Here is a 20,982-nt window from a genome sequence, read left to right as displayed (position 1 = left end):
GAAATTCAGACTGCATGAAAGAATGTAAACTATGGATTTAAATTATTACAGTTTCTGTGCAATTCCATTATGCAAGGGTGGTGAGTATTTTCGCATTTTATTTTGTTGCTTGGTTTTACAATGTGTGAAATTCAATTGAAGTGCTTGTGTCTGCCCATTTAATGACATTAGTGGGTTCAAACTCCTATAACTGTATCCTTAGGGTACATGATTGGTATTGCTCACCACATAAAAAAGAGGGCTACAGTCCTTCAGTAATCTGTCACTTCCAGGCAGAACCAGAAGAAAAATGGGGGTAAGGAAATAAATACATTTGGCGAATGGGTGGGTGGATTGGTACCAGATCTCTCTGAAATCTGCATGAGCATATAGTGGTCAAATGAGTAGGCAGTAAATAAAGTAGAAGTGGAGATTCAGAAATAGATGACTTAACCTATGGCTTTCTGGCGCCCTATAATGTCTGCAGAGTTGTTTGGCTGATAAACCATGCATGTAACATAATTGAAGAGTAATCTGTACTTATTGTTCTTATGTACATCATGTTACATATTTCATGAAACATATTGTTTTTGATTATTCTTTCTTAGTATTATCTTGATAGTAGACATTCTTTCATTGAATGTTCTGTATGTGTTATATTACAGATTTCTTTTTGTGTTCTCATATTGCTGTAGCGTGACTGTGCTGTGTTTTATTTGCTAGGAACTCTTCAGTTCAATAACAAAGATGATCCTTGTTCCATATGCTGTTTATTGACTGACAGTACAGAACTGTAATGAATGCCTTCTGGAGCTCGAGAAACACTTTGTCAATGTGGGTGCCAGTAGTTTACAGGTTTCTGAGTCTTGTAGATGAATGATGTGAGCTGGGTTTCTCGAAATCATGGCTTGAAGGATATTTTGGTCTCTGGCAAGATCATAATATACAAGAATAAAACCTGTTTCAAAATTCTACAACAGGTTAAAATCTGTGATACAGGCCTATACTTGTGTGCATTTTGGAAACGTGAATGAGTTCCTCTCTCAGTAGCTGCTGGCTGGGCCTCCTTCACATCTTGGACAAGAAACCCCCCCCCCCCCCCCGCCCCCCCCCCAATCAACACTGGTCTCCCTTCTCAACCTGCCTCCTTTTTGCTTGAGGGGTTCCATCACATGCTTAATGTTTGAGTCCCCAATACCTGGCAAATTCATCCTCTGTACCTGTCTAGAATCTTCAGAGAGATCAGACTCAGTCCCAATTGTTCTCTCACTAGTGAGCGAGGCTTCACATCTGTTTTTAAAGGCATAAGGAGACAACCGTATTGCTACTACCCACTTTTGCCTTCTGTCCAGGAATACGCAGCCTTGCCACTATTTGCCATTCACACTTAGGTGAGTGTGAACCAATCAGGTCAGGTGTATTGGAAGGCATTACAACATCAAAGATCCCAGGTGTTGCTAGAGACGCCAAAGGCAACACATCTTTCTCTGCTGATGCTTCAATGCTACTGCAGTTCAGGGCAGCAGCCAAAAGTCTTCAGACTGTGACCAATGCAGTTTCCAACCATTTCCAGGTGCTGTCCAGTTCCATCAGCTTCCATGTGCAACAGCCACAGTTCTTACCATTTTTAACTGCATGCAGCTATACATAAAAAAAAAAAAAAAAAAAAAAAAATTCTTCTTACCCAGCAGTCACTAAGACACTAGCTTTATACTGACATCACACATTAATATGGTAAGCTTAACCCAATCAGATATATCTTTGCTTGATGAAGTACCCTTGTCACTTGTTGCTATAATATTGTCACTTGTTGTTATAATACACGAGGGTGGTTTGAAAAGTTTTCAGAATCACCACGAGAGGTCAGCGTTAGCGCAACGAGTTGTTCACATGATATTCATTGGTCTGTTGCCTGTAAACACAGGCCACGTCAGTGCTCTTGGAAGAGCGCTGTGGTGGTGACGTGGCTCTGTTGTTGTTCCCGCGTAGTGATTTGCGAAGATGGAAAAGATCGAGATTCGAGCAGTGATTAAGTACTTCGTAAAGAAAGGCATGAAAGCAAAGGACATTCATGCTGATTTCCAGAATACATTGGGGGACTCGGATCCTTCATATTCAACTGTTACCATGTGAACAAATGAATTTAAATTTGGTCGGGAGAGCTTAGATGATGATCTGTGCAGTGGTCAGCGAGATGTGTCACTACTCCACAAGTTATTGCAAAAGTGCATAAAATGGTCATGGAGGATTGTCGATTAAAAGTACATGATATTGTTCATGCTTTCCAGATGTCATCTGAAGGGGTATATCACATTTTAACTGAAGAATTAGAAATGAAAAAAAAAATTATCTGGAAGATTGGTGTCATGACTCTTGACGCTGGATCAAAAAATCATGAGAATGGACATATCGGAACAATGTTTGGCCCATTTTAGGAGAAACAAACAAGAATTTTTGTGCCAGTTTGTGATCACAGATGAAGCTTGGGTGCACTACTATACCCCAGACACAAAACAACAGTCAAAGCAGTGGAAACATGCCGATCCTCCGCCACCAAAGAAAGCAAGGACAATTCCTTCAGCAGGAAAGAACATAGTGTCAGTGTTCTGGGATGCTAAGGGGATTCTGTTTGTAGGTTATCTCCTTACTGGGCAAACAATTACTGGAGAATATTATGTTAACCTCCTGCACAAATTGCAACAAAATATATGCAAAAAAAGACCTGGTTTAGTAAGGAAGAGAGTTATCTTCCATCAAGACAATGTGCGCCTGTACACGTGTTGTCACCATGGCAGAATTACACGAACTAAGGTATGAATATGAGCCACACTTACCTTATTCACCTGATATCACTCCATCAGACTTCCATCTCTTCCCAAAACTGAAATTTTTTTTTGGTAGATTAACTTCAAATGAAGAATTGATAGCCGGAGTTGACAACTATTTCACAGGCCTGGAGGAAACTAATTTTCGTTATGGGATTAAGGCTCTGGAACATCATTGGACCAAGTGCATTAATGTACAAGGAGACTACATTGAAAAATAAAAATAAAAGTTTCAGTGATAAAAGTACTTTTTTTCTATTCTGTTCCGAGAACATTTCAAACCACCCTCGTAGCTTGCTTAAACTGCTGCCTGTCTTGAACTTTCGTCCTTATCATTCCCCTGTTAATATTAACACATTACAGTACATGAACTATTGCAACATATTTATAAAATTTATGTCTCTTGAAAAGTTGGGTTTTGAGGTCTGCCTAGTAGATGTCTCAGTGCTTCACTGTTCATCTGTCCATAATACGCTGTCCAAAGGTGTGCATAACGATGTTGTGTGTTATTCTTCCTTTTAGAATTGAATAAGTTGTGGGGTACAAGATGTTGATGATATGAAATCTTTTTGTGTCAGCAGTTTCATCATCATGTTTTATGTCACAAAACAACAGTCAAAGCAGTGGAAACATGCCGATCCTCCGCCACCAACAGTTTCAGCGTCATTTTTATGTCCATTTTGACATCATGCTGCCAGGGACAGTGAGAATGCTCTCAACCCTTCTCCCTCAAGATCTCCAAGGACACACACACACACACACACACACACACACACACACACACACACACACACACACACACTACAATTGATAGGGTGAGCAACAATCTGTGACTGCTAATGACATTGTAGCATATGGGAAAGGATCATTATTGAGTGGCTGTAGCGAGAGACAGAATTTCTGTTTAGTGTAATGTGTGGTAGCTTGCTTGACACATGGAAGACTGTAAATGAGTGCAGATGAGTAAGAAAAACATCCTGTAATGTTAGAATACAGTATTAATGGTGTGTTGCTTGACACAGTCATGTTGTTTAAATATGTAGATGTAATGTTGCAAAGCGTCTTGAAATGGACGTATCATGTAAGGTCAGTTGTAGAGAAGGTGAATGGCTTAGTTTATTTGGAGAATTTAGGAAAGTGTAGCTTATCTGTGGAAGAGAGAGCATGCAGAACACTTGTGCAGTTCTTTCTGGAATAGTAGTCAGGTGTTAGGGAGCTGCTACCAGGTAGGATTAAAGAAAGACATTAAAGGGAGAACAACACTCTTTTTGTGAGACACTGTTGACAAAATTCAGGTAACTGGCATTTGTGGCTGACAGCAGAATGAGTGTACTGCTGACAGCATACATTTCACATAGGGACCACAAATAGAAGATAGAGAAAATAGGGCTCATATGGAGGCATGTAGACAGCCGTTTTTCTTTTGCTCTGTTGTGAGTGGAACAGAAAGGGAAATGCCTAGCAGTGATATAAGGTATGCTTCACCATGCACCCTGCACCATATGATGGCTTGCAGAGTACAGATGTAGATTTAGTGGAGCCAAGATTTTGCCTTAAACATGTGCTTCAATTTTATGTACTTTACCTTGGAGGCATGTCTCCCCAGACCATTTCAGTGCTTTCCAAAGTTGCTACAAATGTGAGATAAACCGTATAATCCACTGAAGATAAGTGAAGCATTTGAAACTGGTTTTTCAAAGTAAAATGATCATTATCTACTGACTGGTTGCTGTCTTTACTATGTTATTTATTCTAGAAACAGTCACAGGTTCAATAAATATCAGTGTAATCTGTTACCACTGATTAACAGCAGCCAAAAGTGTACTCTGCTCATGCTCTGGTAAACTTAACTGAAAAATGTTGGTTTGTTAGCCCTTTTAAAAGGTATGTTTATACCTTTAGTTTTGAGTATGTGTCTGTTCCAATAACAGATGAGGAAAAATATTGTTTTGTGGCAATACAGATAAAATAAGTACTTGAGGGCAGTTTATACTGCAGAATGCAAGATACTGAATATTGCTTTAACTATTTTATGTTTGCTATTTAGTTTGATCCCTGATGTTGTTTTTTTTAAGTCTTCAGTGGGTGATTAATTAGCTTATTAAAAACAGCCTGCAAACATTGTCATCTTTCTGAAGACTAATGCTCATATTTAAATGTGGCCTGCTTCTGTATTTGTTTATAATGCATTCCTGTGCATATTATAGTTATAAAAGCAATCTTACCCTTGAAAATATAAAATATTAGTTAAATAAATCATCAGTTCATATTATTTTTTCTGCATTCATGCAGAACGTGACGTGTAGGCAAAAATTATTAATTTCTTTGAGTATCATGGTATGGTTTTACTGAAATCACTCTTATGCATTGGAATGTGGGTGGTGCTGACAAGTATGAAGATCCTTTGCTTAACCATAGATCCCTGCAAAAATCTTGAACACATTAATAATGGCTAGTAACAATTTAAAGGGCTATTACTTCTAATGCAATCAACCATTCTTTCCTGCCTTTAAGTCTACAGACATTATACCCTTGAAGACTACCCAACAATCCATCTGTTTCACATTGCTGATTACTCATTATTGCTTCATATATAAGGGGAAGTCAAATCAAAATGAACATAGTGTGCACATTGGTAGTGCAGGTAGCTGTGTGCGTGGAAGTGCCCTCCATTGGCAGTCAGGAAAGAACAGGGTGATTCTCACCTCTGTGCCATTTGTCTGTTAAACATGGTTGACGTGAGGCCAATGAATTGAATGTGTGTTTGACTTTACTATGGATTCTGGGCGAGAGGAACAGCAAGGTGCAGTTTTTTACTGCAGAAGGATTGTCAGGAAGGGAAGTTCATGCCTGAATGAGTGCTGTATATGACAAACACAGCACGTCATGTGCACGTGTGATTGCATTGAATAAACACTTTGGCGGAGGTTGGGTGTCATTGAAAAATAGCAGTCTTCCAGGACTGGCTCATCATATCATTACTGCAGTGGGTGTTCCGTCACAAATAACCAATGCCAGAGGGTGTTAGATATTTGCCTCGTCTTGGGCATCAGTCACAGTACTGCTCACACCATCATGACAGAGCATCTGAAGTTCTGGAAAATCTGTGTGCAGCTGGTTCCCCACAGCCTAACAGAGTAGCAGAAGTTGAACAGAATGCCTATATCACTGCAGCACTTGGAACAGTATCACAGTGAAGAATATTGTGTCCTGTCCCATACTGTCAGAGGTGGTGAAACATGTCATTATTTTGAGCTAGAGAGTGTCAGAACCAAAAGTGGAAACATGTGAATGCCCTCCTACCATGGTAAATGGACACTTTGCAAAAACGTGAATCAGGCTATCGAGTCCAAATGCCTAATAATGTTGATGGAGGGCATGGATGTGTTGCAGGGTAATGTCCACCAATGTTTTGCCAAGTTTGTTTTGACTATACTGCAGAAATTTCACTGGGAAGTTCATACACATCCTCCATACAGTCCCAACGTCTCCCCAACCAATTTCCATACTTTTGAAACCATGAAGAAGACATTCGTGGCTATCAAGTTGCTTCAGACGTAACAGTGCAATGCCTGGGTACAAAAATTGTTCCGTGGGAAACTGCAGACATTTTTCCACAAAAGCATTGACCATCTTGTCAGACAGTGGGATAAAAGTATTAAATGTTACAGTGATTACTTTTGAAATAATAAAGAAATTACTTACTACTTTCCATCTGTCTCATTTTCATTTGACTGCCACATATGGATAGACCTGCCAAATAATAGAGCATATATTATCCACTTCCTATGTCTGTGTACTTGCTTGTGTGCTTGTCTCATGAATGCTTTGTACGTATCTTCAATATTTGTAAAATGACTGCACCGTAATTAATCCCTTTCACAATTTTGCATGTATGTTGTGTCCATTACTCACATTCTTAACACAGTTTTTGTTCTGCAATGCATGTTAACAAATGCTTCAAGAGATATGTCCCGATTTTCTTCATCAGGAACTCAAGGCAGTAAAAAAGGTATGTGATTTAGCTCATATTTTACAGTAATATGTCTTACAGGTATCTCTTTATTTATTATAATACTTTTTATGAGACTCCCTCATGGCTTGGGTCATACCTTGAGCAATGACAACACAAGAGTTTGGGAATACTGTATCTGTCATTATTGGACAATACAACAGTTATTTGTGGTATTTTATGTTGACTGTGTTCCACAGCAGTGGTAAAAATGACATCATGTAACACTTCAAGTTGATTTTCAATTTTTTGATGGTGCGACCAGTTTTGATTAGAGACAGTTATCCAGCACAGATTTTTGTGAACATCAAGAGTAGCATACACACACACACACACACACACACACACACACACACACACACACACACACACACACACACACATACACACACATTCATTCACACAAGCAAGCACACCTCATGCATACATGGCCACCATCTATGGCATGCAGAGACCAGCCTGTACTGGTTATTGAGTGTGTATGTGTGTGTTCCTTATCTGAAGAAGGCTTTAGCCAAAAGCTAAAGTGTAAGGGTCTGTTTGTCGTGCCTGTGTGTAACTACTCAACATGTCATGTTTATAGTGAGTAGCAATCTATCTGTTCCTTATATTGTTAATATTCGACCCTGGATTTTCCAGTGTTTGAAATCAGCAGTGATATTTATCAGAGGGTATACCTGTGGCACAGGCCCTATTCAAAATTTAAATGGATTAGAGATACTAACTAAATCTTTTTTACACAATTACAGCATCAGCAGGAGCCCTTGACGAGGAGCATTTTGTGAAAGTTTTTGAGGAAGTTCAACCAGCCAAAATTTTCACTGTGCGAGAATTGGAAAAAGCGCTGACCAAAATAACTGACATCATTAATGATCCAAATAATGATTGGTCAAAACGTGTTGAGGCGGTTAGTAATGTGATGATTAGGATTATAAGTGTTAATAAAATTGATTTCTTAATATAAGTAAAAACTTTTGTGTATTTCAGTTGAAAAAACTACGATCTGTTGTAATGGCTCGAGCTGCTAAGCATGAGGAATTTTTCAAACACTTACGTTTAATGGAGACACCATTTTTAGGAGTTTTGAAAGATCTGAGGTTAGTACTTAAACTTTGTTCTTTTTAAATTTCTCTCTGTAGTGCAGGTTTCTCTCAAGCTCTGAGATGTCTTTTTTTGATAAAAAAGAGAACTGTTAATGATTCTGCGTGGAATTGTGAGAGTGATATTAATAGTTTTTGGTTGCTCAGTTAATCAGTGCTTCAACAAAATTGTGTATCAGAAATTGTGTGACACACACATTTCATGAATGAAGCTGTTCATGGCTACCTTACTGCTGTGATAATTTTGTTAGTGTATTTGGGCCTTTCGGCCATATTACTGAACATGTGAATGAATTATTGAGAGGTATTGGATTGTTAATGAAATGTTGGAGTTTATTGAATAGGAAGAGTAGATAGGGGAATGTAAAGCACAAACATTGAATTTTATTGAAACAGCCATGGCAAATTTCCCAAAATCACTTAATGCAAATGCCAGAATGGGTCTTTTGATATGGGCACTACTAATTTATGGAGGCACATGCTGAACTGGGTATTTTGAAATGGACACTTCTGATTTCTTTTGCTGTCTAAACCCTATCCAAAGTTGTGCACCATTTTTAGTAACCTTGCCACTGATGGGATGTTGAACCCTAATCTTCTTTGGGAAACAAAGTAGACAAAGTGTATATGATGAAATAAAAACGTAGAAAAGCTTGTGATGATATGCAGTAACAGTGATAATACTGCTAGTGTAAATATTGCAGTAACTAGACGTACATTCAATATTAACAGTTAAGAAAGCAGAAAAATAAAGTGTGCCTTTGACACTAAAAGAGTCTTCATGGATGTTGTGTGGTCCAGTGAGAAAGAAAAAAAAATGACTATAAAGAATGCCAGAATGAGATTTTCACTCTACAGCAGAGTGTGCGCTGATATGAAACTTCCTGGCAGGTTAAAACTGTGTGCCGGACCGAGACTCGAACTTGGGACCTTTGCCTTTCGCTGGCAAGTGCTCTGCCAACTGAGTTACCCAAGCACAACTCACGCCCCATCCTCACAGCTTTACTTCTGCCAGTACCTCATCTCCTACTTTCCAAACTTCACAGAAGCTCTCCTGCAAACCTTGCAGAACTAGCGCTCCTGGAAGAAAAAATATTGTGGAAACATGGCTTAGCCACAGCCTGGGTGATGTTTCCAGAATGAGATTTTCACTCTGCAGCGGAGTGTGCACTGATATGAAACTTCCTGGCAGGTTAAAACTGTGTGCCAGACCGGACCCCCCTCCAGGTAGATCATTTCCTTACATTGAACTGTCTACCTTACTCCAGCAACTGCCTATGTTTCTCCTCTTTGACTTCAATCCACTTTGGGGGGGGGGGGGGGGGGGGCACTTCAATGGGTAGGGTCTCTTAATTGACCAGCTTATTATGGACCTCTATTTGTGTCCCCTCAATGACAGTTCCCCTTCAGTGCAGCTCATGGCACCTTTATTGCTATCAATCTTGTCATCTCCTCCTATGCTCTCGTGGCTTCCCTACATTGGTCATCCCATGGTGACCTTTGTGACAGTGACCACTTTTTCTGGTGATTCTATTGTTCCCCTGCTGCCGTCAGGCAGACAGGCCCCCACGTTGGGCATTCTACAGGGCCAATTGGCTTTTATATATGTCTGCTGTGCACTTCGACACCTCCCTCTTGAATTCCATTGGTGCAGTCGTGCAAGGCATCTCTGCCATTATCTTTGTGCTACTGGCACTGCTGTCACCCTATCCACAGGTCCCCCTTGTTGTCGACCGGTACCGTGGTGGACTAAGAATGTCGCAGTCGCTGTCCAGGACCACCGACGGGCGCTGCAGCAATTAAAATGACACCTTTCACAGACCAACCTTCTTCATGGAGACACTTTTAAGTGTCTCCATGCTAAGGCTCGTTACCTTATTAAGCAGAGTGAAAAGGAATGCTAGGAACGCTGTGTTTCCTCCTTGGGGATGTATGCCTCTTCATCACAGGTTTGGTCAAAGCTCCGTAGCCTTCAGGGCGGCTAGTGACAGTCGGCTGTCCAGGGTCTTAACCTCCAAGGTGTTCTGTGCACTGATCCATTGTGCCTTGCAGAACAGCTCGCGACACACTTTGCGATGGCACCGGTGTCCTCTTCCTATCCTGCTACCTCTCTCCTTCAGAAATTTAGAGTTTTAACAGACCCGCCTATGTTCCATCCCGCACTATGTTGAGCCCTATAATGAACCCTTCACTGAATGGGTATTCTTGCAGGCTCTTACCTCTTCACAAGACATGGCCCCAGGGCCGGATTACATCCACAACCAGATGATCCAACACTTGGACACTCCCCAGAGGCAACATCTCCTGAAGATCTTCAACCACATTTGGCTCACGGGTGTTTTTCTGTCACAATGACGAGACTGTACTGTTATCCCTGTCCTTAAGCCCAGGAAGAAGCCAACGTCTGACAAATGTAAATGGCTTGAGAGGATAGTTAGCTTCAGATTATATTGGGTACTCGAATCTCAGGGCCTTTTGTTCCCATATCAGTGTGGCTTTCGTGCAGGACGATCTCCAACTGACCATTTACTCAGATTGGAAACAACCATCTGACAGGCTTTTACTAACCACCAGCACCTTGTCGCAGTTACTTTGACCTATATAAGGCATACTGCATGGCTTGGTGCCATCACATTTTAGTTACCCTCCATGACTGTGGCTTCCGTGGGCCCCTTCTGATTTTTATCCGTGAATTTTTCTCGCACCAGCTCTTCAGAGTTCGAGTTGGCACTTTACACAGTGCCCCTCACAGTCTGGAGAATGGTATTCCACAGGGTTCTGTGCTAAGTGTCACACTCTTCCTCATAGCCATCAATGCACTTGTAATCTCTGTTGGGCCTCTGCTTGGCATTGTACGTTGACGATTTTTGTATCTGGTGCAGCTGCCACTTGGTAGCATCTGCTGAGTGCTGGCTCTTAGGTGCCATCCAACATGTCTCTGTGTGGGCCTGAATGGAAAAAAAAAATAATGAAAATAATAATAATAATAATGTTGAAAAAAATGGCATTTTGGAGACAATGTTCCTAATAAGTACTAGGGAAGTGTTTTGGTTAAAGCATACTAAAATTTCTGAAGGACATCAGCATCTATTTGTTTCAAGAAAATGAAGAAATTAGAGCTAGGCCTTGGAAGTTGACACATTAGAGTGCACTCTCTCGGTTTATGCACTGCATGAAAACCAAGTGAGATGAAATAAGAACACTATTAGAAATTAGAAGAATGGATCTAAGATGTATAGTTCCTTATGCACTGAAATGGATTGTAGATGTATTATGCATGCAAAATTGACAAATAGTAGATCCGGTAAAATTAACAAATAGCATACCCGGTAAAATTGACAAATTGTATATCCTGTATGTCATGATTATATCCAGGTGCTGATGGGTGAGAAATGACTGGTTTATAGTTAATCAACATGTGTTCAGCACATTCTTTCTAGTAATTTAATTTTAAATAGAAATGACTTCAATGAGTTACATGAAGACAGTTATTATTATTATTATTATTATTATTAAAAATTGCACATAATTGATTTATTTAAGTATTCTCTTCCTTCAATATTTTAAAACATAAGTGCTAAGGTAAATGTGTTAATTACATGGCTTCCCTACTTGTGCGAATGTGCAGTAGCATTACTGGCATGATAATATGGACTGGTATTGTTTGAAACCTGTACATTGTATTTGGCCTGCTTCAGGGAATGTCAGAGAAAGATGTCATAGTAAAAAAAGGCAGTTACAGTTTTCTAAATTTTATGAATTTTTATTAACAAGATAAGAACTGTTAAGTATCTGTACAGTCTGTGTTCAGCATAGATTCAGAAATTTTTTTGGTGTACAAGTTGCCATTTGTGTCAAGAGGAACTTAATCCTTCACATGTATTTAGGAATTATGTCACAGACTCTGCAGTCCTAGTTTGTTGTACCAATATGTTTTTGGTACAATACACAGTCTGTTATTACATGTCGGTAGAAATATATCACACATTTCAATATTTAAACATTGCTACTACAGGTTTGAGATCCTGCAAATGCTTTAATTGTTGTTGTTGTTGTTGTTGTTGTTGTTGTGGTCTTCAGTTCTGAGACTGGTTTGATGCAGCTCTCCATGCTACTCTATCCTGTGCAAGCTATGCTTTAATTATGTGTTAGAAATGATATCTTACTATAACATCATTATGAATGTTACAGGTCACAGGTTGTGAGAGAAGCGTGCTGCACAATAGCTTTTATGTCTCGACAGCTAGGCTCAAAGTTTGACCACTTTGCAGAAATTATTCTTGGCAATCTAATTAATCTGATTCCAAATTCAGCCAAGGTATGTTGACCTCATGTGGATAACTATTTAAATATTAAGATTCTTGACAAGTATAACAAGAAAAGGATGTACAATAAGTAGAAATTTCATAAACCAACTTCTTCTTTGGAATTTCCTGTGTTTAACATTTAGCTACCTAGTATGTCCAAGTAGTTTTGATTTTGTTTGTGGGGATATTATAGCTGTCCCGAAAACCCAAAGGAGCTGATTTTTCCCCCACGACAAACAACTTGTATGCTGAGATGATCCTTTGTTTCCTTACTAGCAGCTTCAGTTTACAAATTAAATATCAGTGATGACAATTAGTACCCATGCCCCATACCTTTTCTGATTTTGTATTGTTGTGCACGAGTTCATACATAATAGTAAGGAGATGTGGACTACAGTGCGTTACGGCAACTGTCATCATAGGAAAGCTGGACAGACACATAAATGATTAGCAAACAAGTTAACACAGTAATCAGAAGATTTACTTAACTTGTATTTCTCCAAGTGTACATAGACTCATTACAAATAAGGCAGCAAGAATTAAGAGGTCCATCTCATACAATAACAACTAGGATGAGGCTCACTGTACTCAAAATGATTGATGGTGTCATAACAATGAGGCTCCAACAGCAAGTGGGTTCAGTGGCTGCTGCCACCTGTCATATTTTGTGGCAACAGAGGTCACAAGTGTTGCAGAGTTGCTGGCGGCATGATCTCAGTGGGTGCACACCATTGGGTCCACCAGATTTTGCGTGACCACTGTCGGCGTCTAACGGAAATTTGCAATTGTGTTGCCAACTTCGCGACACCCTTGGGTGGTATCAGTATGTGATATCACATGAATCATTCCATGTGATTCACATAAGGAGAATGATTTACCATGCTCGCCTTCTGTCCATATAGTAGTAGATTTCTCACTACGAATGGAGAAATCAGTAAGAGAAGGCTGTCAGTCACATCACTATGATTTCATAATATATTTGTTGTATTGTCACCTTTTTTATTTGGAGGCAATGTTAAATGACGGTAAATGAAACTTTGTTTAGTGTGTATCATTTATATTTGTAGCAGTAATGTAGTGTTGTGTAAGAATTTATAACATTATGGATGTTGTTGTTGTTTCCAGTTGTGTGTTTTTGGAATATGCGGTTTAGAGAAGTTGCTTTGTTTTTAATCCAGTATATTAAAAAATAAATTACAGAAATAATTACGACCAGTTGTAATCTTCAAGAGATGCTGCACCTAGTCGTATTAATAGAAATACACACAATACTTTTGTGGAAAGACTATGTTTTAGCATTCTTTTAGGATGAGAGTTGAAGTAATAGTCAAATGATTTACAGAAATGTGGAAGGGGGGGGGGGGGTGATAAAAACTGGCCAGTCCATGTCCCAATGATGCAGTTGGTTAGTGCACGGTCCTTATAGTCTCTCTTAAACTGGATTCTTTGTGACCCATCCTTGTTACCTATCTTTCCCAAACTCATCTTAATGTTTATCAAAGCTACTGCCTTATTGGAATTGATGTTATTTCGTAACTACTAGTTTGAAGGCTGCAACCCTGTTGTTAATTGTTCGTGCTCATTGAAGCCAGACAAGCTTTAATCATATTACTTAGGAGACTCATCAGTCCTCCTCCCCCCCCGCCCCCTCTCTCTCTCTCTCTCGCTGTGTGTGTGTGGGTGTGTGTGTGTGTGTGTGTGTGTGTGTGTGTGTGGGGCGGGTATGCACGGGCGCGTGGGCATGCGCTGAACAGTACGATGGCTGCTAGTCTGGCGGCAATGTGTGTGAGTGCTAAATAATGGCTAGTGGGCTTGAAACTATTGCTGTCAAAATAAACAATGTAACTATGGAAGAGCTATTTCCAAAAAAGACATTTGTAACTCATCTTTTTAGCACAGTTACTACAAATCATAGCATTAAAAGTACACATTAGTAAGGGTTGAGATTTTGATAGAAGATATTAACAGCCTATACTGTTGGATAACATTAATAGGGCGGGACTGGATACTGTATTAAAAATTAAATCTGTGCTGATAGTATGAAATTGCAAGGGGAGACAGCATGTACTCATCAGTAGAACTTACAAAGAAGTCTTCTTCTCACTAGAGTGTTCCTAAGCATCCATTTTATTATTTTCCGAGCACCTAACAATTATATTTCATTTATTCATTCACAGGTAATAGCAACTGCTGGCCTAGTAACAGTACGCTTTCTCATAAGGTACACTCACTCGCACAGACTGATACCAGTGATAATATCAATCATGCAATCAAAATCTAGGGAAATCCGACGAGCATGTTGTGAGTTTCTTGAATTAATTCTTCGTCTTTGGCCTGCTCATAAACTTGAAAAACAGGTTGCAAACCTGCAACAAGCTCTGAGGAAAGGAATGTATGATGCAGACAGTGAAGCTCGGCAGTGTTCCCGTAGGTAAGTGGAATTATGGTCATTATGTGAAACATAATTCAGTTTCACTAAACTTAACTAAAAATAGAAATTTTTTTTGTATGTAATGGAGGCATTTTACATGTTGTATGTTCTGGATATATACGTATTACATAGGCTACAGATACAACACTTTGGTCCATTGCGTCCAGCTTGTGCACTACTTAATGTATGGAAGTAACATGTCGTCTTCAAAACGGTGTTTAGAACATACAGTACTGTATTTACCTGAACATGACACCCCCTCCCCCCCCCCCCCTCCAGTTTCCTCCCACTTTTTTTGTTTTATGTGGCTCTTTGAGGAAAAATTTATTTCTTAACGTATTCTGTTGGTCAAAATTCCAAACTTTCATTGATATAAGGTATCTACCTAAAAAGGTAACATTTCATCTGTTCTACACTTGCGCCATTTATTCATTGTCAACATTTTGATAACACAGGGAGAAATAAAATAAACAAAAAGAAATTGTTTACATTAATTTATATTTTCACTACCTTTTTTACAATACTTAAGACAGTTGTGTGGTATCTGTATATTTAATCATCATCATTATAATCATAACAAGACATCTGTGAAACTTATATATTTGTTGGCCCAAATATTTGGGTATATCTCCAAGAATATGTTGCAATTTCTGAGGTCATCGTTATGGCGGAACTTGAGAAAACAGTTATTTTTCTCTGAACACACAGCGGATTTCTCTTCTATACTGATATGAGAATGTTACAATGTCTCTTGCTTCCAAATATATCATCTGCCCACTGCTCTCTCATTGGCTATGTAGAACTGGCAGCTGACACACCCCGTTGTTCGCGTCATACCTCACGGTAGGCATTGACAGCATTGCTGTTGAGCATACATTACTGTGCAACTGGCCCCAATTTAGACTTTTGTGATCTTCTGCAGAAACATATAACCATGATTAGCAGCAGAACAAAATTTGCTGCCCACTCACCACTCCTCCTTGCACTCAGTGTAGTTCTCAGCCAAGCTGATGTCACTGTTCCCCCTCCAACCATTCTGTAATGCTGTACTTGAGCAGAAGTGAAACACGGACAGCAATATCTTCCAGGGTGCAGGTCATATGTAACAACAGCAACTAATATATATGAATAAAAGATTGCAGTCATGGTTCAGTCCAGTTCTCGATCTTCTACTCTTCCCGCTATCTAGTGACATCTGTTGGTGCCATCTCCACAATGATTATTTTTCCCTGTAATTTATTCTTATGATAACAGTTGCAGTCAGTTTAATGTGATATATTTTATTTGTTAGACCTTTAATTCTCATTTAATTTTCATTCTCTTTTGATATTAATGTCACAATCGTGTTCTGAAGCTGATTAAAAATTGGTGATATTTTTCACCTAGTTTTGTAATAAGTGAACAGCAACTAAATTTCTCATTTGTAACCCACTTGGTGAATCATAACAGTTTCCCATAACCAAACAGAATTTATATTTGGGTTCAGAATCAAGTAATGGGTTTTGAAGGACAAGCTTTTTGCCTTTGAATGTAACCTTTACTTAAAAAGCACCATAAATGTTTGTGTACGGTATCCCTATATGTACAAGAACTTTTATTGCAGATCTGTTCAGATATCCCAAAAGTTTCCAAGTTGACAGAATTTAATGATATTTCCTCCTGTGTGTCACAAAATTGTCACTTTCTAAGCAGAACATTAGATTGTTGGAGTGGCTAGTTCATAGTTTCTTTCATATCCCTTGCACTAGTGCCACGCGTCAAATGTCACGTGATTGTTCGAGCAATGTCGATACTGTGTGGGGAGTGTTTCGGTGTATTGGGAAATCTTGAGACTATTCAAGTGAAATCATTGTGTGCTAAGCCCCATCCGTTGGAATTCTTCAAAATAAATTTGTACAAAACATTAATAGCCAAAGCTTCATCTGTAAATGTAAGACAGCCCCTATATTAATCTGTTAAACAATGTAAAAACATTGAACACTGCAGCAATATTTTAATCAGCGAATATAAGACAGCCACATATTTTTCAATTGACAATTTGGTGTGGGGGGGGGGGGGGGAAGAAACCCTCATAATTGAGTAAATATGGTGTACAGTATCAGACAAGCGTCTGCAATTAATGAGAGGTTTGTGTGTGCAATCAGAATTAAGAACATCCCTCAGTTGAAGGCACATTCCGTTCATCTTACATTATTCCATCAGTGACTATCATAGATATCCCAGCATCTGAGAACAAGCCACACTGATTTATACCTGTTGCATACTAACATGTCCATTATTTATAAACATTTCGTGTTAATTCTCAATTTTAGTTGTCTGAATGAAACCAGAAAATAAATTTGTCTTAAACAATGAGTCCCTACATCTGTGTGTTAACATCTCTTGATATTCTGGAAGAAGGTGAAACTCTTGAGAGTTACACATGCTGTCTATGTTGATACAGCATAACAGTTGTCTCATTGAAATGGAATCACTTGTTTTCAGAAATTAAGTAATCTCGTGTACTGAATAAGGCATTGCACTTGATAAAGTATGAATATTTTTGATATGTCACATATTGCAGTTCCTAAATACTGAAGAAAATCAATCTTAATAGCAAAGCTGCTGTTTATTAACTGTCTGACTTGTTCTGGGCTTTGTCTACTTTCACAAGCCACGTATTTGTATTTAGGAAATGGTTGGTGTAGACAGTTCTATTATTGATTTCCTTCTCCACGGCAAAGTGTTCCAAATACCTGTGTGTATATCCAGATTTAGGTTATCTTTGATTTCTCAAATCTCCTTGTCTCCCCTGAAATTATAATTTTCCCCATGGAATCTGTAGAGGACATCTTTGGGAAATTTGCAATATAAATAAGAAACTCGCGGGGGGAGGGAGCTTGAACACAAAAATGTACTATTAAGTTTACTTCTTTCCCTAAAAACTAGTTCCCATGAGGTAGTTGTTGTTCTTTTGATTAAAGTTTGAGCAGTTATGACTTTCAGTAGTATGGTGGTACCATGACTATACTTAGCATGACGCGGATGTTAGTAGTTATAAATAGTTGTCTGAAAATTCTTACTTTGTACTCCATCTTCACCCCCCCCCCCCTCTCTGTTTCCCTTTTTATTTGGCAACAGCTGCAGTGAGCTGCCATTTGTGGCCGATTCAGCTACATGTTGTCTCATGTCGAGCTGCCAAATTTCACTTGCCCTGATATTTAGGTAGTACACAGGTGGCTTTTAGAAGTAGTGAGACAACAGCTGTCAACTGTGATCTTGTATAAAGCTCTAGTGATTGTTGTCTGCTTTATATACTGCCACTGGGCCAGAAAACAGTTTGCAAAATCATGCAGCAGGTGTATTTACTGTGCAGTTGACACCATAGGGGACAGAGTTAATTGTTCATAAGTTCACAAAATAATAGCAGAACAAGAACATCTCTTGCAGTTTTGGATAACGATTGATGCAATTTACCTTAAGTTCAATACAAAATGGTACAGAAAATCTCCCAGGTTAAACTTGAAGAACTAAAAGTCTTTGGCCGTGTTGGTAATTGAGTGATGGGTAGTGCTCAGTGTTCCAGAACTGCATTTACATTACTGCATATATAAAATGACAAAAAAAAATGCATGACAGCTTAGCAATGGGGCTGTTACAACTGTATGGTGTGAGTTATATAGTAGTTACTGCAAGCAACTGTTACGTCAACACCACTGTGCTTTGCAACTGGGTATTCACCACAGTGCAGACAGGTGACTGTTTTGCAAGTTCCTGTACTAATCGTGAGGTAATACTTGACATTCACAAGATGGATACAGAAGTATGCATTGGTTGCATGTTTTATTGGCAGAGAGGTATGACTTATGGAGCATGATACTCATATCAGGTATAGTTTAGGATGAATGAATATTTGAGATTGGGTAGATGACTGAATAACACTTTGTAACCTGTAGGAAAGATTTGTATCAGAATACCGATCCCTTTAGAGGACAAAGAATTAGTCTAAATCCCAGTGGAGTATTGATTGAGCTATTAAAGTCAATGAGATGGCACAGAATGAGGAGAAATCTTTCTTGGTTGTTGACAGTGATGTAGAAAACAGCTGGGAAATGGCAGTTCATGGTACAGGAGAATTGTTTGTATAGCAGATAGGGCAAATCCATTTTACGAGTGTAACATTTGGGAAGGCTTTCGCCATATTGGACAAGAATCACCATATCGGACAAGAACTGCATGCATAATTTGGGATGGGGTGGAGGGGGGGGGGGGTTGGAGACGGCAGCTTGCTAGTTTGGAAAATGTGATGAAGTACAGGTGTTAATTGCTGCATTTAAAGTAGACAGAGGTTCTGATCTAACCACAAGAATAGTTGGGACATAAATATTGGCAGAAGTGTGCACTGATACGAAACTTTCTGGCGGATTAAAACTGTGTGCTGGACCAAGACTCGAATTTGGGACCTATGCCTTTTGTGGGCAAGTGCTCTTCTAACTGAGCTATCCAAGCACAACTCACAACCCATCCTTACAGCTATACTTCAGCCAGTATCTCGTGTCTCCTACCTTCCAAACTTCACAGAAGTTTTCCTGTTGATCTGTGAATGCCTGGAAGCAGGGGGAAACTACAGCAACTCTTTTTCCTGTGGGCATGCAGCTCCGCTGTTTGGTGTAATGAAAATGACATCCTTGTAGGGAAAATACAGGGTAATTATAATTAAAATTAAACTTCCAAACACTGTAGAAATAACACCCTCTGGTCAGAATCATATCAAATTGCAACGGAATGTTATCGGAGGAGGAGGAAAACGAATGGCAGAAGAAGGAGAAAAAAAAAAAAAAGAGTGTGAAAATTGATCAATAGATGGCACTGTATGTGTCATAATACATAAATGAAAACACCTGTCATGCGCATGACCCATTAAAGTTGGTCTAAACACGCAGGGTACACGGCTTTTCCTCCTTGCGCATCTGCGACATGCGCCATGACTGTCTCAATGCAGGATCACGCTCTGCTTGTAAAGCTGTATTACAAGAATGATGACTGTGCACACGTTGCTCTGCAGAAGTTAATGACACAGAAGGGTTTGAAAAAAGTCGTTGGTCCGATGACTGCCGTGGGTCTGGAGAAAATGAATTCAAAATTTGGGTTCTTTTGGTGTGCACCCTGGTAGAGGGAGGAAACGAATTGGTTCAACATGAGTGAAAGCAGTGGCCACAGCAATGCAGGAGGAGACGAGTGGTGGTGTGCAAACGTGTAATGCACGGAGAACTGCCCGTACATTGGAAATACCTGTGAGGACTATGTGTAAAATCCTTCTTTGCTATCCTTTCAAAATCACCCATGCACACCTTTGCTTTAGAATTTCTTGCTCGCATTGAAGTGGACAATGATTGGTCGTGGAAGATTTTGTGGACAGACGAAGCCCACTTCCATCTGACAGGACATGTCAATACACAGAACTGTCGAATATGGGCAACGGAAAAGACACACGCAAATCAACCAGAACCACTTCATCCTGAAAGGTCACTGTGTGGTGCAGGTTTACGGCATCATTTATCATAGGGCCATATTTTTTCGAAGAGACAGGTGCTTCCGGTCCTGTTACTTGTACCATCACTGGTAAGTTCTATGAGTGTCTTTTGTGCAACTACATAATTCCAGCTCTCCAACAGCGTGGATGTGTGGATGGGATCATTTTTATGCAAGATGGCGCACCTCCACACATTGCAAATCCAGTTAAGCAGTTGCTGAGCACCATTTCAGAAATGCTAGAATTATGAGCTACCATTTCCCTACAGCCCGGTCGTCCTGATCACCTGATCTTAATCCATGTGACTCCTGGCTGTGAGGCTATCTGAAACATGTTGTGTTTAGTGTTCTGATTGCTGCATTGAAGTCTTAGCTGCATTGAAGTCACACATTGCGCAACACATTCTGAACGTGACCCCGGAAACACTTCGATCAGTTGTGGAACATGCTGTTTCTCAATTTCAACTTGTTGCAGAAAATAGTGGACATACTGAACATGTTTTTCACCAGTCACATGGAAATTAATAATCGAATTTGATTTTGATTAATGCTTTATGTGGTTTTTGGCCTCAGGACAATTAAAAACTGATTTTTCTCATCCAATGTGATATGACCTTGCTGTGTTGGATGGGCTTACATAACTAACAGTATCACACCTGTGCACCCGTGCACATTGAACAGTTCACTTTGTTCAATGTCAAACGTACGCCTTAGGCGTTGTTGTATGATTCATTTGTCGTTTTTAGTCGATCATTATTAAATTATGATACTTACAGCACCATCTATTGCTAAATTTTGTAACTATTTATTTTTCTTC

The 20,982-nt window shown here is 39.4% G+C and overlaps 1 protein-coding gene across 1 annotated transcript in view; it reads left to right on the top strand.

The window, feature by feature from the left end:
• Positions 1-20,982, top strand: part of LOC126184406 (CLIP-associating protein 1-A-like) — a 246,603-nt gene that overhangs the window by 71,574 nt on the left and 154,047 nt on the right. Inside the window, 4 exon segments of the mRNA XM_049926790.1 lie at positions 7,566-7,723; positions 7,804-7,913; positions 12,108-12,234; positions 14,401-14,654. Coding sequence (XP_049782747.1) covers positions 7,566-7,723; positions 7,804-7,913; positions 12,108-12,234; positions 14,401-14,654 — 649 coding nt within the window.

Source organism: Schistocerca cancellata, chromosome 4, assembly GCF_023864275.1.
Source record: "Schistocerca cancellata isolate TAMUIC-IGC-003103 chromosome 4, iqSchCanc2.1, whole genome shotgun sequence".
Taxonomy (NCBI): Eukaryota; Metazoa; Arthropoda; class Insecta; order Orthoptera; family Acrididae; genus Schistocerca; species Schistocerca cancellata.
Note: the sequence above shows the minus strand (reverse complement) of the source record. Positions and strands in the feature narration are given on the sequence as shown.